The sequence below is a fragment of the Arvicola amphibius genome, chromosome X, assembly GCF_903992535.2.
Source record: "Arvicola amphibius chromosome X, mArvAmp1.2, whole genome shotgun sequence".
Lineage (NCBI taxonomy): Eukaryota > Metazoa > Chordata > Mammalia > Rodentia > Cricetidae > Arvicola > Arvicola amphibius.
In genome coordinates this window covers 55,505,146-55,527,146 of record NC_052065.1, presented here as the reverse complement: position 1 = coordinate 55,527,146, position 22,001 = coordinate 55,505,146, and the positions used below count along the sequence as shown (strand labels likewise).

The 22,001-nt window shown below is 39.6% G+C and overlaps 1 protein-coding gene across 1 annotated transcript in view; it reads left to right on the top strand.

Moving 5' to 3' along the window:
• Eda2r (ectodysplasin A2 receptor) overlaps positions 1 to 22,001 on the top strand; it is a 47,462-nt gene that overhangs the window by 4,239 nt on the left and 21,222 nt on the right. Inside the window, exons 2-3 of the mRNA XM_038317264.1 lie at positions 2,595 to 2,691; positions 16,344 to 16,440. Coding sequence (XP_038173192.1) covers positions 16,354 to 16,440 — 87 coding nt within the window. The 5' untranslated portion in view covers positions 2,595 to 2,691; positions 16,344 to 16,353. The remainder of the gene's footprint in view (positions 1 to 2,594; positions 2,692 to 16,343; positions 16,441 to 22,001) is intronic.

Below are 22,001 nucleotides of genomic sequence, written 5' to 3'. Positions count from 1 at the left end.
ATCAGATTGGTGACTACCTTACCTGCCATCATAGAAACTTCATCCAGTAACTGATGGAAGCAGATGTAGAGATCCACAGCCAAGTACCAGGCCAAGCAACTGGAGTCCAGTTGAAGAGAAGGGGGGAGGGATTATATGATCAAGTGGAGAGGGTCAAGATCATGACAGAGAAACCCACAGAGACAGTTAATCTGAACTGGAGCTTAAGGATTCTAGACCTACAGCTGGAGATTCCACATGGGACCTAACCAGGCCCTCTGCATATGGGCAACAGCTGTGTAGCCTGGTCTGTTCATGGTACTCCTGGCAGTGGGGCCAAGTTCTATCCCTGGTGCATGAGCTGGCTTTTTGGAGCCCATTCCCTAAGGTGGAATACCTTGATCAGCCTTGATACAGGAGGGAAGGGCTTGGTCCTGCCTATACTGAATGGGCCAGGCTTTGTTGACTCCCCATGGGAGATCTTATCTTTTCTGAGGAATGGATGAGGGTGGGTTGGGGGAGGAAGGGGAGAGGAAAGGAGTGAAGGGAAACTCTGCTTGGTATATAAAAATGAATAAGATATAAAAAAGGAAATAGCAACCCATCTAAAAAGTAAAGTGGTTTCCATGTAATATTATGATGGAATCAAACAATAAAATGTCATTATTTCCAGGAGGTTGTTAGTCACTATTGTGATTAAGCCAAAATAAGTGGGCAGTACTATTTCCCTTCCATGAGCTGCCTTTCCCTGACCCAGTATACCCTTTGGTATTTTTCTTGTTGAGAGATTACAAAGCCAATATTATGTTTTGAAGAAAAGAGAAGATGGATCCTTGGTAACATAGTTAGTTGGCAGTCAGTCCTGAAGGTGGCCTGCCTCTTTGTTTATGGGAAATAGACAAGGCAGTGAGCCCTGGGAAGAGACTTACATTATAGTCTTAACAAACTGTACATTTGAGGAAAATTGTATTTTTCCCCTGTAGCTCCAGTTTTCCGACTGGGATCATAAAGGTTGAGGTTATCTTGATAGATTTCTGTGGCATTTCATGCCTACATAGTCCCAATTAGTTGTATCTTAAATTTTAATCAGTTGTCAAAATGAAGAAAAAAATAAACCATAATGAAAACATATTGTCTTGTGAGTACTGAGCTGCCTGTTACTAAAGGAGTTCAAAAAGAGATGGATGATATTTTTCTCTGATCAATAAAAACAAGAAGATAAGATGACCTTTTGTGTGAGATTTTCAAAATCTAAAATTATTTCTGTAAATTATTTCACAAAAGCATAATTATATGTGAGGTAATAGGTTTATTTTTAACCACATATTTTTTTATAATACTAACCCTTTCATGTCCTATACGTTTTTCCTCTTTTTGAGCATTTTTCACATAAATTTCTTCTTTAAAAATTTTTTAGTTAGCATACAATACATTAAGTTTCATTGTGACATTTTTGTAAATGTAGATCAGTCTTATTTATGTTCACCTTCAATTACCCTTCCCATTTCATGGGCGTGGCTTTTAAATGGAGGGTGGAACACTTTGGCAACAGTATCTCCTCTCCGAATGAGCCTCAACCTCTGGGCTGATTTGTGGAGTCTCATTGTGGAGGTTTTGCCTTGGGTTGTATTACATGTGCCTCCTGTTTTATCCCACAGTTTCTGTAGGATATTTCATTCCCTGGCCTTCTAAGGAAGAAATGTCATATTTGATTACTTTTGGGTAAAAAGGACTGAGGGATTCAGGGTGGTACAGTTGGTCTAGATTGCTTAGTAATCTGAACAGAGCCAAAAGTAGTAAGGGAAACCAGAAATTAGAACAGACTTTCCAAATCACACAGTTTCCAGCCACGCACATAAAGAAATCATATCATGATCTTGATTTCTTTCTGGGATACTCTGCCAAATTTCCTTGGGAAGCTAATGAATCTCCACTTCAAGCACTCTTCTGGTGGGCAATTAATTATTGTTCATAGCGAAATTTCATGCTGTCTTATGGTGGTCGATACACAAATCAGTGACTCACTTAGGCTTGGGTGACAGGAAAGCAAATCAGACTAAAATATTGGCTCAACATTGCTATGACCTGTGGCTTGTCACCAATGTCCTTTGCTCCTCTGTGCTGGGTGGGACAGTAACAATAGTCCTAACAGCTCTTCCCATGTGAAGCCCAATCTGGAGTTTCCAGAGCGCTTTCACATACATTGTCTCATTCTTTCCCTTGAACAAATTCCAGAGCAGTTTCTGGACTTTGCTTCTACTAGGCATGACTGTTTCAGCAGAAATCAAAAGGGTATGTTCCCTTTAAAATCAACCTAGAATTGATTTACTTTAATTAATTTCATTCCTTTGTTAATCATCTCTCATATATATATATATATATATATATATATATATATGCATATATGTGTATGTATACATAGTTTGGTGGGTTTGACCTTTTCTTCTGCTCAATTTACTGTCTTCGAAGTTGTATTTGTGTTTTTAAGAAGTTTATCTTTTTCTGAGGTAGCTGTGTGTGCAGGCACACATTCTGAAATTTAACTCATATGATTACTGTTTGCCTTTGGATGAGTAGACGTGGCCCAGTTTACTGACTTAATTCTACTTCTACAGTGACATCTGCCTTGAAAACAAACTCTATGATTGGGCCCACTTCGAATGAGATATAACCTCCCGCTTTGTGCACTGGAATAAAGGACAAAGTAAACACGTGAGTCACTCTAATTGTTTACAGCTTCTTTTTATTTTCCCGAAGCTGTTATCATGCACAGAAGAAATTCTTAAGCCACTAGGAAAATAGAAAAAGGAGCCAATTAACAACTATAATAAACACCTTTGTCTCTTAATTATTTCTATCCCAGGCATATGGTTTAGCAAATTTAAGCATAACAAGATAATTTACTTTTAAAATATGGCTTCTAAGGCTCAAATCCAGTTTATCAAGCTTTCGTGACAAGCACAATTACCTACCCACTAAGCTATTTTGCTAACTTGCAATTTACTTTTACACAAATCAATATCAAAATTGCATATTTTAACCCCTTTGTCCATCCCTGTACCAATATCTGGCACTAATTCTCACTCCTTAGTTATTAACGTTTTATTATGCATTAGTGTTCCCAGAATCAACTTTTCTTCTTGGTTTCCCTTGTGTGTTGGTGGCTGCTATTCCCTTTCTAGCGTTAAATATGTGTGTCACTTAACATTTTGTTTGTGGCATCCTTCTTTATCCATCTAAGTCTATCCCACTATTTACCTAGTAAAATGATTCTTAACTGCCAGATGTTTTGATTTAGCCATGGGTGTAGGCATTTCACAAAACTTCCCCAGTAACCCTTTTATAAGGATTATTTAAAGAAAAATCAATTTAATGTTCAGAAAAGATTTTTTTTTCTGTTCACTGAAAATATCTCAAAAAGAAAAAAGATCAGTAAGGTTATGCACTCACACTTTAGTAGAACCCTGCTTTGGGAAGCATGATACACTTTTGGATTCTAAACTGCCTTTGATTCTTGGTTTTCTTTCTTTTTATTTTTTATTTTTTCCCTTTTTTTCCTTTTTATTTTTTTAAAGTAAATTTATTCATCTATTTATCTTACATCCTTCCCTTCAAGCTCCTCCCCCACTTCCTTTTCCACTCCCCAAACCTCTCCTCCTTCATCTCAGTCCAGAAAAGGGCAGCTCTCCCATGAGTATCAATAGAACATGGCATATCAAGTTGCAGTAAGACTAAGCACCTCCCCATGTATTAAGCCTGGGAATGGCATCCCAGTATGAGGAATAAGGTCCCAAAAAGCAAACAAAGAGTCAGAGGCAGCCCCTGCTCCCATATACAGAGTTTGGCTTTCTTTCTTGCCATGTAACTTTAGGTAATTTCTCTCTGAGACTCATTTATTCTGTTTTGGTAAAATCTGTCTTAGCTCTCTCCTATGGTTATTGTGCAGATCAATAGAAGTAAGGGACTCTACAAACTATAAGGTTGTTACTATTATTCTGTAGAATATCTTTTTACCACTTGGTCAGTAATAAATACGTATATAGTCTCTACTGTGTGACAGGCACTGTTTTAAGTATATTGAATGGGGTGGTAAATATAATGATACAACGATATCATAGTTACTTCTCTTTATTTAGAGGAAAAATGGGATACATGTTAATAAGAAAAGCATAATGTCTAAGAAATTCATACATGCTATGGAGAATAATGTAACAGGAGGAGGATAGGAGGATTAGGGGAATTCTGATTTTAAAATAGTGGCCAAAGAAACCCTATTAAGGGATGATATATTAATAAAGACCTGAAAAATTGGAAAGATCCAGTAAAATGTGTATATTCAGGAGAAGATTCTTGGCTTGAGAAAGTATGAAGGCCTTTCACTGAAAATATCCCTGCTTAATTTGACGAATAGCAATGTGACCACTGTGGCTGCAGTGGATACAGTAAGGAGAATTGTAGACCCCTTTGCTAGAGATAACAGAGGAAGTTTAGGTAGCCAGATTCTATAAGATATCACCGGCCATTAAAAGGATTTCAGTATTTTTGCAAGTAAAAGGAAATACTATTGAAAGAGTTGAAAATAATGTCATCTAACATGTTTTAAAGGATCTGTTCTATATTCTTCTCCTTTCTCTCTCATTCTCCCCCCAAAAGAAAAAAATGGATAGATTACCTCTGACTATGGGAATTCTCTTTTACTGATTATGCTTTATATTCAAGCAATACAGAAAGTCAAAGTTAAAGGAACCTTTATAACCACACCATTCTTTAGAGTTGCTGTATCTGAGAATCAACAGGTAAACTATGTATGTTCCAGAAGCTCGGTTCCTACTTGGACTGATTATATCAGAACCTCAAGAGTAGTACCCAGGTATCCATATATTTTGAAGCCTCAGAAATATAGCTAAGAATGAGGACCGCTGGTCTGAAGTATTTAAACTAATCAACCTTCTCATGATGACTGTGCAGCTTGACTCAGCACTGAGTATCACTGTTACCTTTGGCAGAGCTGCCCCTGGGACCATTTACTCTAAGTAAAATAAGAAATAAAAAATGACAAATGGTGAGCAGGAAGAAGGTAAGATCCTTGATAACACAGAGATCTGACAAGAGGAAGTTCAGCTAGAAATGGATCTGGGCCAGACCAGAAAAGAGAACTCTGGGAGGCACTGTCTAATCATTTACAACAACATCTGACCTGCAAACCAAACATCTGGAATTGATGAGGGCACTATCCAGACTAGAAGTTTGATTTCCAAGGAAAGAACTATTCTCAAGGCCAAGCTGAACCACTGCTCCGATTTTTGACAGCCCTGAGCACATGGGTGGTGACTGGGCTTACATGAGAGGAATGGACAGGGAATGGGGCAGCTGCTATCTTCATCACCCTTTTTAAATCTCAGGACTTCTGTACTGCCCAGGCAAAACAAATAACCTAAAGTCCTGAGTTCTTAATTTAGACTCGTCATCCTCCAAGTTCTACCCATCCTAGATAGAGACCATGCTTCATGCCACAGGCATTTCTGCAAGTTGAGAAGACCAACAGCCACAAATGGTGGCCAGAGGCAGCTGCACACCCAGCAGTGTGACAACCTTACACCCAACAGAAACGTAGCCAGCATCATTTATTCAGGGCACAGTGAGCTAATGTTAGATTATTATTAATGCCAAGCTCGTTGCTTTTCTTTTTCCTGTATGCCTTCACTAACTCTCTTCTAGGTTATTTTCTGAGGAATTAGGACAATGGAAACAGGCTCACATATTATACAGATAGTAGAGAGAGGACAAGGAAAGAATCACAAGTCACTTTGTTGTCACTCCAGTCTTACTGGATAAATATTTCTGTGCACATGTTTAATAAAATATTAATTTAATATATTAAGTACATATATATGTGCAAACACATTGAATATGAAATAGGGGTGAAAAGTTGAATGAAATAAATCATTTGGACTAAGAGGATATTTGAGTATTTATCTTAAAAAAATGAAGGTCACCTTTCTCCAAAAAGCTGAAGCATAATTCATATAACATAAAATTTACCATTTTCAATTATACAACTTCCTGCTTTTTAATATATTACAAGGTTCTACTACATAATTCCTAGTCATTTTCATTACAGATTACATAGAAACTGTCTCCTCCTCCTAGCAAATGGCAAATGCTAAACCTACTTTTTGTCTCTGTGGATTGTTTATTTTGAATATCACATAAATGAAGTCAAATTATTGTCCTTCCATGTCTAGCTACCTCACTTAAGTATATTTTAAAGACTTATTATACATTATAGCATACATTATATGTTTTATTCCTATGAATAATGCTTTGTTGTACAGACATATCAAGCTGTGTTTATCAACATTGTTTATAAGTTGATGGACATTTGGTTTTTTATTGCCTATTATTATGAATATGCCGCTAGGAATATTTATGTGCCAGGTTGTGTGTGAACATGTGCTTTCACCTCTTATCAGATCCTTTAAACTTTAAACTTAACAGATCCTTTAAACTCTTATGTTTAGGAGTCTATGTTTAGGAAGAATTGTTATATTATAGGACAATACAATATGTTTCATATTTTAAAGAACCAATAAATCACTTTCTATAAATGTTGTACTATTTTAGACTCTCAACAACAGTGTATGGAATCCTAGTTCTTTACATCTTCCGTGACAGTTGTTTATCGATATTTAAGAAAAGCATATAGCTACCCCACTGCGTATAATGGAATATTTTCTTCTAATTTGAATTTGGATTTTGACTGAGCACATTCACGTGCTTGTTGGTCACTTGTCCTTTTTCAGAAGTGTCTGCGTAAAGGCTGAGCTTATTTTATGTTGTACTTTTAAAGATTTGAGTTATAAGAATTATAATTATATTCTAGGCACAAATATTATTTAGTTATATGATTTGAAAATTTTAGTTGGTTGTTGGTGGTGCATGCCTTTAATCCCAGCACTTTGGAGGTAGAGGCAGGAGGATCTCTGTGAGTTGGAGGCCAGCCTGGTCTACAGAGTGAGTTCCAGGACAGTCAGAGCTACACAGAGAAACCTTGTCTCAAAAAACAAAAACAAACAAACGTTATTTTTTATTTTATTAAACTCTCTTTTTATTTATTCTTTTTGTCTTTCAATTTATGCATGTCAATCCCTTTCATTTCCCATCCCTTTATATTTGGCCTCTACCTTTGCAACCTAAGCCTCAAAATATAAAATTTAAGAGAAAGAAGAAAAAAGGAGAAAAGGAAAAATCTTGTTACAGAAGTTGCAATGTGACACAGTGAGTCTAGCAGTAAACCCTTTTATCTATGTATCTTTATCTGTAAGTGTTCATCACAAAGAGTCACTGGTCAGATTCTATGTCTCTGGTTTCTGCTACACAATTGATGCTGGGCCCTCACTGGGACTCCTCTTGGATATCCTGTTGTTGCCCTGTGTCATGGCAATCCTGCAGCTTTGGGTCTGCAAGACCAACCCCTTTATGTGCTCCAGCAGATCATAGCTGGGGTGGATGCTGGGCTGGGCCCAACTCATAACCCTTATTCTGGGCCTGGGTAGTGGTATGGTTGCTCAACCCCTCCAGGTCTCCCTTGTTTTCACCACCAGGGTGAGCTCTCTAGCATTGCCCTGGCTAGTTCATTCCTTCCAATGATGAGCAGGAGCCAGGGCCATTTCTCCTACTCCCATGCCATAAGGGTCGGCGCGCCCACACTTACACCTTCAGTACCAGCTCTATAGTGCTGCCCAGACGAGGTGTAGAGGGCACTCTGCCAAGTGCTGCAGCCGGTGAGGGGCAGGGAGAATTCTCCCACTTTTATGACCTCAGGGCCAGATCTCTCACCTGCTACAGGGAGCAGGGTGTGGGGGGCATGTCTCCCCATATGGTAGATGATGGGCAGGTTCAGATCCCCCATGCTCACGTTCTCGGGCCGTTCACCTGCCTCCCTGTCAATAGGGTCAGCTCTACTATGCTGCCCAGGTTGGGTGCAGGGTCTATTTTCCCCGGAGTGCTGCCACCGGCAACTGGGGGAGGGTCATCTCCCTCACCCAGCACCGGTAGCAGGGGCAAGCAGGAGGGCATCTTTCCCTCACCCTCAGTACCTCATGGCAGACGAAGGGCATCTTCCACCCTCGGGGCCAGCTCACCAGTGCCTCTGCAAACAGGGTCTGCTCTACTGCCCTGCTCAGGTGAGCATCAGAGCCCACTTTCCTTAGTGTTGCAGCTGGTGATGGGGAGGGATAGCTCCCTCATCTACGGTAGGTGGTGAGGGGCAAAGGGTAAAGGTAGGCATCTCTACCTCACTCACACTGCTCCATGACAGAGAGTAGTGGAGATATCTCTCCCATGTTCTTAACTTCGGGTGGGGGAGCTCACCTATACCACCACCAACAGGGTTGGCTCTATTGTGCTGCCCAGGTGAAATGCAGGACCTACTCTCCTGAGTGCTGCAGTTGGTGGGAGGTAGAGGCAGCTCTCCCACCTGTCCTTCACCCATGCTGCCATATGACAGACTAGGGGCGGGGCCAGATCTTCCAAGCTCATATACTTAGGGCAGGCTCACCTGTGTCTCCATCACCAGGTCAGCTCCCCTGTGCTCCCTAGATGAGGTGCAGGGCCAACTTTCACAAATCTTGCTGCTGGTAAAGGGGAAGGTCAACTCCCTTGCCTGCTGGAGGATGTACGGGCAAGGGGAAGTGCATCTTTCCCTTGCCCCCCCCCCCACCACGCAACAGACAAGGGAAGCAGTATCAGCTATAACCCCTCTCATGCCCTCAGGGCTGGCTCACCCATGTTCCTGTCTATAGGATCAACTCTACTGTGCTGCCCAGGCAAGGTGCTGCAACTGGTGAGGTATTGGGTCAGATACCCAACCTGCTGAAGGTGGAGGAGGGCATCTTTCCTTCACCCACACCACTGCATGGCAGAGGAAAGGGGCATGGCCTGTTCTCACATTTCCACACCCTCAGGGCCTGCTCACTCATGCCCCTGAGAACAAGGTCACTTCTATTTTGCTGCCCAGGTGAGGTATAGGACCCTCTCTCCTGGCTGCTTCCACCAGTGAGGGGCAAGACCTGTTCTCCCTAGGGTTGCAGCCTGTGAGGTGCTGGGGCAACTCTGTACAGCCCTTTCCTCTCTGCCTTCAGTGGTATCAGGAGCCATGGAAATCAACACAGTCCGTGGCTGCATCAGGGCCATGAACCCAGACATGGGTCCAATAATCTTAGCTTATTTTAAATTGCGGTTTTAAAATTTTTTAAGTTATAAGATCTCTAACAATATTCTAGGCAAAAATACCTTATTAGTTATATGATTTCTAATTTCTTGTCTTTTGTGTGAATTATTGTCTATCTTTATTTTTAGAATATTTTAATCGTGATTAACATGTATTAATTTTTACATATTAATGAGGTTCAGAGTGTTATTTTCATATATTCACCCAATGAAAACCAATTACCTTGATTTGTTTTCCTTCTCTTTCTTTCCTGATGTTTCTTTTAAAATTAATCTTAAAAAATAACAAATATCAACTAATTGTTTATTGAGCGTGTTCAAAACTAATATGTAGGAGTATTACATGCTGGTACTGCTTCACAACCAGCCTTTAAGTGGCAGATGTTCTCACTGGCTACTTTGGAGATCTCCCCACAAAGCTCTCATGTGGGAGAGAAATAATACTACCCAACAATTTATGAGAAGGAAAAAAGGGCAGAATTTCCCTTCTTGGTTCTCTCCTATCTCCCTTTATCTATTAGTCAAATTTTACTCAGGAATACTACCTGTCCCACAAGTCTGGGATTCTCTGGCTATGAAGAATTTCAGATCCCATCTCCTACGGTAGGGAATTCCATTCGAGTCTAGTGAGAAAGTACTGGATATGTGAATAGCGGTGCCAGGGAAAATCTAATGTGGTACCTACGCTATATTCATTGTAGCCTAAGACTCTCATTGTTATTTTCTAGACGATGATGAAATAAAACATGGTGTTAAAAGACCTTTCCCAAGGTCATTTTCCAGTAAGCAATAGTTTAATTATTTTAACATTAACTTGGTACTGAAGACTGTGAAAGACCCAGGTAGAGATCCTGGACTTTATGGACCAAGTAAACAAGGGTCATTAAATGGTTTTGAGGTCAAGAGTGGCAGAAGATGAGTTCTTTTTTTTCTCATTTTTTATTAAAAATTTCCATCTCCTCCCCTCCTCCCCCCTTCCCTCCTCTCCCTTCCACCCATACCCCCACTCCCTCCCTCTCCAAGCCAAAGAGCCATCAGGGTTCCCTTCACTATGTTAAGTCCAAGGTCCTCCCAACTCCCCCTAAGTCCAGGAAGGTGAGCAACCAAACTGACAAGGCTCACAGTGAGCCCGTCCATGCTGTAGAGTTCAAGATCATCACCGTTGTCCTTGGTTTCTCAGTCCTCCTCCACCGTCAGCCACATTCAGAGAGTCCGGTTTGGTCCCCTGTTCCATAAGTCCCATTCCAACTGGACTTGGTGGTCTCCCGTTAGATCTGTCCCACCGTCTCAATGGGTAAACGCACTCCTCACGGTCCTGACTTCCTTGCTCATGATCTCCCTCCTTTTGCTCATCATCAGGACCTTGGGAGCTCAGTCCAGTGCTCCAATGTGGGGCTCTGTCATTTTCTCCATCCAATGCCAGGTGAAGGTTCTATGGTGATATGCAAGATATTCATGAGTATGGCAATAGGATCTGGACATTTCTGGCACCCTCTCCTCAGCTGCCCAAGGAACTAGCTGGGGGCGTCTTCCTGGACACCTGGGAACCCCTCTAGAGTCAAGTCTCTGCCAACCCTAGAATGGCTCCCTTAATTAAGATTCTTTTAAAACCCTTTATCTCTGTTCCATTTGCTCATCTGACTAAATGTGTATAGTACACATGGCTCGGAGAGACAAGAGCATCAGAGACTATTTTTGAAGATTTTGAGGTATCCCTGGTGAGGTCAACAGCTTAATTTGGGCTTTAATCCCACAGCCTAATACTCCTTCCTCTATTTAAACCTTTACATATCAAAGGGATGAGCTAGTCTGAGGCACTGAGGTCAGGGGTTAGAGAGTCAAAGGAAGGAGAAAATTACCCAAAGTTCCTTGTTAGGGGTAAGAAGACCGTGGGTCTTTCTTCATTTGGCCTGAGGTTCTAGGCAAACTAAAATCCATTGATGAGTCCTCTGGTGCTACCTAGATGGTTAGATGTCATGAACTGTAAGCTGCAGTCATTGTATCCATAAGGTCCGTATCTAGTGTATATTCACATAACATCCAAGCACATGAGGGCATGTGCAGTGTTTTATATGTGTTGGGCTTCTCACCTGTATCTTTATTTCAGGACAGATAAGGTGAGAACATTTAGTATATACCTTTTCACAGTTGCCATATGGCATAAAGAAAGACTTGAAACCAAGGGTTTCCTCTTGAGTGCCATTTGGCGTTCTCTTTACCCTGTGGAGCACCTGTGGGCTACTCAAACAAGAGAGGGCCTGCCTGGCAATCTGACTGGTTCACAGGTGCATTCTGAGATTCTAAAATAAACAGACTACTGATACCCCAGCCACAGTTATTCAAAATTCATAGAGATTTCTGATAAATAGCGTCTCATGAGTAGTAGAGGATGTAGCCTGGGCCCAGTAGATGGCAGGCCTGATACTAGTACCATTTCATGTGTTGAAGAGGCTGTTTTAGAAGGGATCAAGAATCCTGCAGTATTTGAGCTTTGGTGATGGATATGACTGAGATGCCACTGGAAGCCGAGGCTGGAAGGCTCAGGCTCACTACAGGATATTATACTTTCCCTGAAGGTCATTGCCATTCCTGGAATCCCAGGCCTTTCTCATGGCATTGTGTGGGACCCATTTGTAAATCATGCTCCCTAGCTAGAAGAGAGCTACTCCCTGAAGGGGTAAGAGTCCGCTGGGAGCAGTAGCCCACACTATCCTTAGTGACATAGTGAACTACGATTACTTTTTATTCATACTTTGCCTAAGTGACTCAACAGACCAAAAAGATGTGTGAGTCGGGGCGGGGGGCACTTCAGTTTCTTCAGACTGTGAAAACAATGATGAATGCTTGATGACCCATGGTTGTAAGGGATGCGCACTCTTTTTCCAGAAAAGAAGCATATTCAGAACTAAGAGCAACTTCTCCTTCTCTAGAGGTGTCTGGTAGACAGACCATCAGGATCTGAGTTCCTGAGCTGCCTACTCATGTTGTCCAGAGTTCAGCTCCACTTTGGGACTCCAGGGGTTCAGAGTCACTTCAGATCAGAGGGGAGGTTATTTCCTAGTTTCCTAATCACATCTTGAGACAAAAGCATTTTGGATTTTTAAGTACTAAAATGTATAAAACTTGTCTTCCCACCTTGCCCTTTGGTTGCTTCTGGTATTTTGCCAAAGCTTAGAAACATTATTATTTGAGGTCCCAAGGATTTAAGCCCATATTATTTGATCAAAACAACTTTAAATTATACATTTTAATATTTCTTATAAAAAATCATATAAACAAGAAACAAAAAAGTGATTTCTATGTTTAAATTTATATGACATATAAATGGCAGTGAAAATATATAATGACAGAAACTCTAATGACAGTCCCCTGCAGGAAGGTGTCATGTTTCCTGGAAAAGGTGTACAAGAGGGCAATGTAATCTGAGTAGGCAATGTAAAGGTTCTATATGTTTACATGGATAGTATTTCCTGTCACAAAGCACAGAATTTGTCCTCTGCACCTGGGATTTCTTCAAAGTCCATCTTTTTTTTGGACTATATTTTTCTTCCTTTTTTGTTGGGCAAAGTGGAGGCAGAAAGAATTTTTGAGTGTGACTTGTTTTGGTACAGTTGAGTGGATTTTGAACTTTGGCAGAAGCATAAAGAACCCCACCCAGCCTGTGTCGTGCTCCAGGAGAGAAGACAAGAGATGCCTGATATTTCCTTTCATCTCCCCCTTTCCACTAATGGAATGATACAAAAAGAACACAGTCCCACATCAAAGATCAGCCAGAGCACTAGGATGTGACAATAAAAGTGACTGTTCTGTGGGAAATGACCTGCTCCTCAGTAAAGTCCCTAATATCATACGCCTCCCCCCCCAATTAATTTGTATATATTTTCTTTACACTTGCATTTCAAAAGTAATTATCTTAGAAAACTTTCTAAGCCTTGTCTACTGTGTTCTTCTTATATTGGAATATCCTGATGGAAAATATTCAACAAACACTACTACAGTGTTCAGTTTAGCCAAGCTGACTTAGATACTGCACACACTGAAGGGCACATGTGCTTAAGCATCATGTTGTTGATTGGAGCAGTTACCAAAAAGGGATGTCTTCTGCAGACACCTGCTTCTTTGGTGTGACTTCCGTGCTCCTGATGACATGGGCTGCAGAAGTATTTTCTGTGCTTCACCCTTTCCTTTCCTGCAAATGCCTGGGGTGATAAATGAAATTTCCCTTGAATTCTTTACACTTCTAAAAAAAAATCACTTGTAAACTGGGGGCAAATGTGAAGAGAAGTTTCTAATTACCATGTAGTAGCACTTGCACACAGCTCCATACTAGGTCTTTTTTTTTCTTGGCTTTTCAAGACAGGGTTTCTCTGTAGCTTTGGAGCCTGTCCTGGAACTAGCTCTTGTAGACCAGGCTGGCCTCGAACTCATAGAGATCTACCTGCCTTGGCCTCCTGAGTGCTGGGATTAAAGGCTTGCGCCACCACCACTTAACCATACTGGGTCCTTTAACGTATGTTAGAACACCTAGTTCTTTATAAATTACCGTGGAGGGCTTGTATTATTAAAATAAAAAATTTAAGGGTAAAATAAGAAAACCATTTTAAAGGCTGGTAAATGGCAGAGTTCTGATTCACATCCAAGTCTGCTTGGCATGGGTTTACAATGAATTGTCTGGAAAAGCACTATTGGAGAGAGAAACGATCTAAGTTTTTGAGGCACATACATAATTAATCATAGGCCAGGAAAGTAAGTGTGTTCACAAACTAACAAACAGCAAGCGCTGTTGGATTACCATTTCTGAACTAACTTGGTATTGGGCATTAAGATTCTTTACTAAAAAATTCATAGGTCTGACTGTGCATTGCTGACTTGTTTAAAACTACATCTTCTCTAACACTTTGTAGGAGGACAGAGTCAGCAATAGGATATTTAAGAATAGTTGTATTCACAATGTCTGATTATTCTTTCTTATTCTTATTATAAATTAACATCTGCTGTAGGACACTGCTATTCACAGGAAATAGTTTCATATAAGGCCTCACATTATTGATGGTGATGACCTTTATTACTTATTAGGGAGTTTTATCAGTATAACCAGGATACTTCAGAACAGTCCAGCATACACATGGCTTTTTTTTTTCAAAGAAAATAGTTTTCAAATTGAGAGACAATTTAATTTATGTTTTGGATAATTGCTTTTATTTAAAAAAAAAGAGGGACAAAAAAATTCTGTGTTTATTTGCTATGTCCTGGGTTTGTGTGGAAAGCCTACCTAGAAGCAATCTCAAACTAGGGCTAAAGGCAGATACGATGCTTCAGGCAATTTAATGTTTATTGGGTGAACTGGGCTTTGGAAACTAAACTGAAAATAGGCAGTAGCTTCCATGAAAATTTCAGGCGCTTTTTTAAAAAAATATTTATTTATTATGTATACAATATTCTGTGTGTATGCCTGCAGGCCAGAAGAGGGCACCAGACCCCATTACAGATGGCTGTGAGCCACCATATGGTTGCTGGGAATTGAACTCAGGACCTTTGTTCAGGCGCTTTTGTTAAGAATTTATCTCCAAAGGAATTTTGCTTTGTGGTCCCTATCAATCTGTGTCTGTCTGTCTTTCTTTCTCTTTCTTTCTTCTTTCTTTCTTTCTTTCTTTCTTTCTTTCTTTCTTTCTTTCTTTCTTTTCTGTCTTTCTGTCTGTCTGTCTTTGAAAAGAAAACCATGCAGGAAAAATTTTCTCTAGATAATCCATGCTGGATTTGTTACCGTAATCCTGAATTCCATTCTTGAGTGTTAAGAGACTACTGATAGTTTTTGTACTCAATGAGAAGTATAGAGAATGAAGATGGGAAGATTGCCTTCTGAGGCTGACAGTTTGAAACAATAGAGGGGAAAGTGTGTTCATTTTGTGCCAAAAGTGAACTTCATAGGACACCTTCCATTGAGTGAAGAAATTGGAAAGAAGAGTTATGGGAAAAGTTATACTTCAACAAAAATGCCAGCCAACACATCTATTTCTATTGGTGACCTTTGTGGAGATGATTGGTGGTCACACTGTCCTCTCTTATAATTAGAAACATATATTAAGGTCTATCAGTATGTTGAGAACCCACCTGAAATACAGTCTTACAAGAGATTGGTAGTAACAAAAGAAGTCCCATCATGAGTTTTATTTTAGAGAGACAGACACCATGTTATAAAAATTGTGTTTGTGCAAAGCTGCCTATCTCCATATTAACACTCTTTTACTTGTATAGTTCCTCATGATTACTTAAGGAACTTAACACATTTAATCCTTTCAAAAAGCTGTCTGTTGTACAAGACAGAAGCATGATGTTCATTTTCTTCAGTTTAAGTAACTGAGATCATTAGTAATCCATCCAAGACTGCAAGTTGAAATGGAATGGGCCAGTCAGGGTAATCAGACCGTTTGGCAAAGAAGAATTATATTTCAATTTTTTTCATTCACAAATAAAGATAATTTTCACATTGCTTCAGTTTAAAAAATATCAAAAGTATTTGCAAATATAATAAAATAAGTGTGAAAGTGATTTTTAAATTCTTAAGAGATTTTTACACATTTGTTTGTAGCCACGAGAAAGAATCGAACTAACCAGGCAGTGGTGGCACACACCTTTAATCTCAGCCAGTGGGAGGCAGAGGCAGGCAAATCTCTGTGAGTTCAAGGCCAGCCTGTTCTACAGAGCAAGTTCCAGGGAAGGCACCAAAGCTACGCAGAGAAACCCTGTCTCAAAAAGAAAAAGAAAGAAAAAAAGAAAGAACCAACTGTTTTACTTATTTCCTTGCTTGCTTGTTTCTTTGTTTATTGACAGTGAGCTTCTGGTATAGCTGAAAATTTCTTTGTCCCTGTGCCTTCTTTTTACTTGTAAAGTGGAATTTATAATAATTTGTATCATTATTTTTTGAGAATCAAATATAATGTCACATAGGAAGCATTTAGAAGAGTTCTGGGCACACCGTCTGTATTCTAAAAGTTTTACCTACATTAGTTTCCCTTTTTTGGCCATTCTCACTCAAAGCCACAGTTAAAAAGACACAAAAACAAGGTGTCAGGAAAGCCACTGCTTGAAAGTCTTTTGGTTTTCTCAGTAGTAATTGTTTTCTGTACCCATAGTTTCTTCATCATGGATTGTCAAGAAAATGAGTACCGAGACCAATGGGGGCACTGTGTCACCTGCCAACAGTGTGGCCCTGGACAGGAGCTCTCCAAGGTAAACCCTTCTGATCAGTGCTTTTTTTTTTTTTACATCTAAGAAACCAGGAAGTAAGTGTGTGTGTGTGTGTGTGTGTGTGTGTGTGTGTGTGTGTGTGTGTGTGGTGTGTGTGTGTGTGTCTGTCTGTCTTGTGAAAGAAATAAAGAAACAAATGTTTAAGAAAAAAATTAAGAAAGGACAATATTAGAAGTTCCATCAATTCTCAGCTCTTATTAGTTCAGTTTAGTTCAGCAGATACAATGAGATACAAATTGTATGCAATAGTAGTCAGTGTTCAGTCAAGAAGTGAGGCTAGCAGACTCAGAGGCCAGAGCGAGCTTAATGCATTACTATGATACTTCATTAAGACATATGTACATTTCAAGGTTCAGAATTTTTGCATTAGAGAAATCTGTTAAACAAAGCAAAGTACATTTAATTAGGTTTAGAAACAAAATACCAGGTTTGGGGAATGTGAAAGATAGAAGAATCAAGAAAGCTGATGTGACCTCTGTTCTGAAGGGTCTGCTTTACTAAGAAAACTGTCTGAGGAAGGATTCAGCAATAGGAAACCAGCTGAAGCATAGAATGGTCCAATTAAAGGTAAATTTTTGAGTAAAAAGAAAAGCAATGAAAACTGATATCAAGGCAGGGACTCCTTAGTTGTTACTTACGTCACATCCCTTGTTGCTTCTGCAATTGGGAATGATATTAGAGTTTACTATAAAGGCTAGAAGAAGAAAGTCAATAAAGTTTCTGTATGCTCATGCTTGTTTTTGCACATTTATTCATTCATCAATTACATATTTCACATTTTCAAAGTGGCCAGTATGATTATAGGTATCTCTCTTTCTCTGTCTCTCTGTCTCTCTCTCTGTGTCTGTCTCTCTCTCTCCCCCTCTCTCTCTCTGTTTCTCTCTGTTTCTGTCTCTTTCTCTCTCTCTCTCTCTCTCTCTCTCTCTCTCTCTCTCTCTCTCTCTCTCTCTCACACACACACACACACACACACACACACACACACTGAGAGCCCAAGAACAAAATGATGTTGACGTGATGCAGTGATGTGATTCAGAGTGGGAGTTGGGAAGAGCTCCCTGAGTAACTGCTTTCTGGGAATGACGTAAAGCTAATGCAGTCCCAAGTGAAGTACAAATTAGCATTGTTTCATGGATAAGAAGATTAACACAGCTGATTCATAAATAAAGAAAGGGGAAGGAAAATATAGGTCAGACAACTTGGGGACTTTGATGAGAAACATCTTTTTTCTAAGGGCGCTAAGATTCTTCTGGGTTTTTTTTTTTAAGTAAATAGCATGCTCTATCGACTGAAAGAAATAAAAAAAAATATCCTAATTCCTTCTTCAATTTATAAGTTAAAAAAATAAAAAAGACTAAAGCCCAAGGCTAACAAAAGATAGTACTAACTCTAGCTTTAACATGTATTCTACAGAGGGATGCCCACAGGGTTGTGGAGGAATTCCAAAGCCATGGCAAGACTACCACAGGATAGGTCATATTGGTTATTAGAATGAATCTAATGCAACAAATTTCTTGTCTTGACAAAAATATCTCTTTTAAGTACCACATCAGTCTTCATGATAAATGGTTTATAAATTTTCCTCTCGTGTACATGATTATTACCTTTAAAGCCATCTGCATTGGCAAAAGTGCACTTCTTTGAATGGAAAAAGAGGTCTGTTAATCCGTCAAGCTGCTGTCATGAAACTCATAAAAGGAAGACCATGATGAAAGGTCCGTTTGACTTAGTGCCTCTCTGACTGCCATTTACTTCCACATCACTTGAAAGTTCAGAAGAACACCACATATATGGCAATACTGCTTCTGGAAAACTTTAACTATAAAGAATTTCTATTCATCCAGTCGTCTGGATTTTGTAAAGAACTCTCTCAAGAACATTATTTTGTTCGGTTTTGTAACTGTCCTGCCAGGAAACTATTGTGAGCCTCATTTTACAGACTAGACAACCACAGTTCTGAGCGTGTATGCAACTTGTTCAGTGACCGTGAATACCGAAGAAATACATTTGGAGTCAGGTACAACTGGGTCCTGTCTTTCTTTCAAATTAAGTAGGATGCATTAAATTGAAAGTAACATTTTCCAAAAGAAGACATACAAATAATCTACAGGGCCATGAAACCATGCTCTACATCACTAACCAGAGAAAGACTTTTCAAGCAACAAGATTTTGAAAAGAAATAATTCTGAAGATTTTAGTTTTAATGCTGGTAAGGATGTAGAAAAAGAACTCTTCCACACTGTGGTGAGAATGAAGTCATATTGTAAAATAGCTTGGATGTTTCTCAAAAAAATTAAAAATAGGCATTTTTAGAGAAGGTGGCAGATTAGAGACCTCATGATGCAACCCACTGAAAGAAAACAGGAGAGTACATGGTCATCTTTATCCTTGCAAGAGACAGTAGCTCTAAAAGGGCTTATTAAGCCAAGTGAGATCTCTGTGGGGAAGCAGACAAGAGTGGCTGTGAACTAGTGCCTAGCTGCACAAATTGGCTCTGGTAAGGTAATTGGAAACCACAGGGAAGCACTTTGCAGTACACACACTCAGCAGAGCTGCAGTAACAGTTAGCTGAGAACCAAGGACTGGCTAGCAATTGGAGATGAGGCCTTGGAACTAAAGCTTTCCTTCTCACAGCAGGGTTCCAGTTGAGGTTTAAGCAGGAATTGCAGGACCAAAGCTCATACCGCCTTCCCCTTTCTGAGTACCAGTACGTCAACACTGTGACAGAGTCTCAAGAAAGATCTGCCACAAAACTGAGAGCTGGGTGGGTCCACGGCCTGAAATGTGACAGGGCAATTGACACATTCTGTAAAACCAATGGGAAACCACGGCAACAGATCCCAACCTGTCTTCTCCAAAACAATGCTGCCAAACCACAGAGAGTAACAAGGAGGGAACTGAGAACTGCACAGCTCATCTCTGCGGCTGTGCCAAACGCTCAATCCAAAGTGATCCTAGTTAACCTCTATGAGACAATGCATACACAAAATCAGGCTTTACAGATGTCTACTGGAATAACAAACAAATTGCAACTGTCCCATTAGTGCAGTTTCCACATGAAACTTTTGAAGGGAAGAAAAATTTCAAAATCCATGCCAGGATAAAAGAAATATTGACTGACATGATGTTTTTAATCTAAAGTGCTTTTATTATACATTTTTGCTACTGTTGAAAGTTTTGTGAATTTTAATTTTTCTTTTTGTCTTTTAATCTTAACTCTTGAATAAATGCTTCGTAATGGTTATGCTTTAGGTCACACAATGCTCAGTCTGCATGATTGTTTTGTTTGCTTTTAAACCATTGTACTATTATGTACTTTGTGATATTCTTCCTACAAACAATGTATTTTCTCACTCATTCCTACTTCTTTTTATATTTTGTCTTTCTTGCCCCAACTTCTTTTTCTTCTTAACTCTAGATCTCCAAAAATTTTTAAAAATGTTTAAACTATAGAAACTAACAATATCCCAATGCTCTGCTCCCAAATATTTTTCCTCATCTTAATTTTCTTCCAATTTATTTAACAGGAATCCCTATCCTTATCTAGACCACATCCCTCCTACTTAGAATCTTGGTAATACTCTACTATTCACCATACTAACCATATGTATTAGTCCTCCAATAGTTACTGGAGTCAAAAGGATCATGGTTACTAATTGGCTAAAAGGACACTTTCATAGAATTTTATCCAGCAATGTGGCTGATTCTACAGATAATATTCAAATATTACTGTAAATACCAATCTCCAGCCTCCATCTTTGGAGGCCCTGCCCTTGTGCCCCTTGAAACTTGAACCCTCTCCGAGGAGGGTCAAGGTAGCCCACCAAACATTGACACCTCCCCCCTCAAAAGTCAAGACCACTCCCCAAGGCTATTTAAACTGCTCCCCCCAAAATAAACACGTGGTTTTCCCTCTTTCCCACATGGTCACATTGATAGCTTCCTGGTTTCCCTTGGGACCACCCGAGAGTGCAGGAGTCCAATTAAGCCTGGATATCTTTTAATTTGGCTTATTTTGATTTGGCTTGATTGGGATCTTGCATCGGCAGAGAGCTCGTGTTAAAAATAATATTCCTAACAATTACCAAGCACAATGAGTACATGTCAGGGGTATAAATTCTAAACTATGCATATAAATTATATCAATTGAATACTGATAATATTTTGACTGCAATAGAACAACTGATAAACCCAATCAATGAATAACTCAGATGCATAGATCTCAATGGATTGGAACAAGGAAGAGAACAAATCAAGGAAATATGACCTTCTCCCCTTGGAAAATATCATAGTACTTGTCCAAAATGAGACTGAGTTAGATAAAATTCCAGAAAAAAATGTATTAAAGGTGCTAGAAGGAGGAAATGGAAGAGAGGAAATAATGCAATTATGCTTCAATTTTATTAAATATAAGAGAGTCAAAAACAGTATATTCAATAAAACCATTATAAAAAGCTTTCAAAATCTAAACTAAGAGGATGGCTATCCAGGTTCAGAAAGCATATTAATCACAAAATGGCAAGGAACTGAAAAGATCTTGAAAAAACTTTCCTAAGTCAGAGTAGTTAAAACTCTCTCTCTCTCTCTCTCTCTCTCTCTCTCTCTCTATATATATATATATATATATATATATATATATATATATATAATAAACTGATGACTTGACATCTCCAAGGTATAGTTGAGGAAAAGGTTTTGTTGGAGCTATGAGGGAAAGTACAGTCAGAGGCATCTGGAAAAGTCCAGAGCAGGGAGAGAATGTAGTACAATGAACATGGCCAGCATACTGAACCTGGCAATGAGACGAAGGGTGAAAATAAGAGCAAGAAAGGAAGACAAAGAGTATGGGGAAAGGAGACCAAGAGAGTGTAAGAGAGAGAACTAAGAGGTGTGTGTGTGTGTGTGTGTGTGTGTGTGTGTGAGAGAGAGAGAGAGAGAGAGAGAGAGAGAGAGAGAGAGAGAGAGAGAGAGCAAAAATAGCAAAGTTACAAGAAGAAATGATGAGAAGCTGGGGAGAGGGAGGCCCATGAGCTGGAGACAGTTAAAGTAAGGGGCCTGATGGACTGCCAGGCAGGACTGAAATATAGAACAGGTACTTGTGATACTCAGGAAGCCTCAGGCCAGAATGCCCTTTGGTATGCTAATAGGCATCACAAATAGCCATTTGTTCCTTCTGAAAGTGATAAGGAAATGGTTCCTTTGGTAGAAGGGAACTAGCTTCACAAGTTCCAGAGGAAGGCTGGCTTTTGTCTAAACATCAGAATTTTCATCTGTCATCTATATCCAGAAAAGTTATAGCTCAGTTAATAAAGTATTTGCTCTATACATTTGAGGACCAGAGTTTAGACCCCTTGCACCCATAAAAAATCCATACCCTGCAGCATGTACCTATAATCTTATTCTAAAGAGAAGTAGCTAAACGGATCTTTACAGTTTGGTTGCAAGCTAGTCTGTTTGGATTTGTGAACGCCAGACTCATTGAGAGGCTTTGTCTCAAAAAATTAATTGAAGAAGATACGTGATTTCCATGTGATCTTGCATGC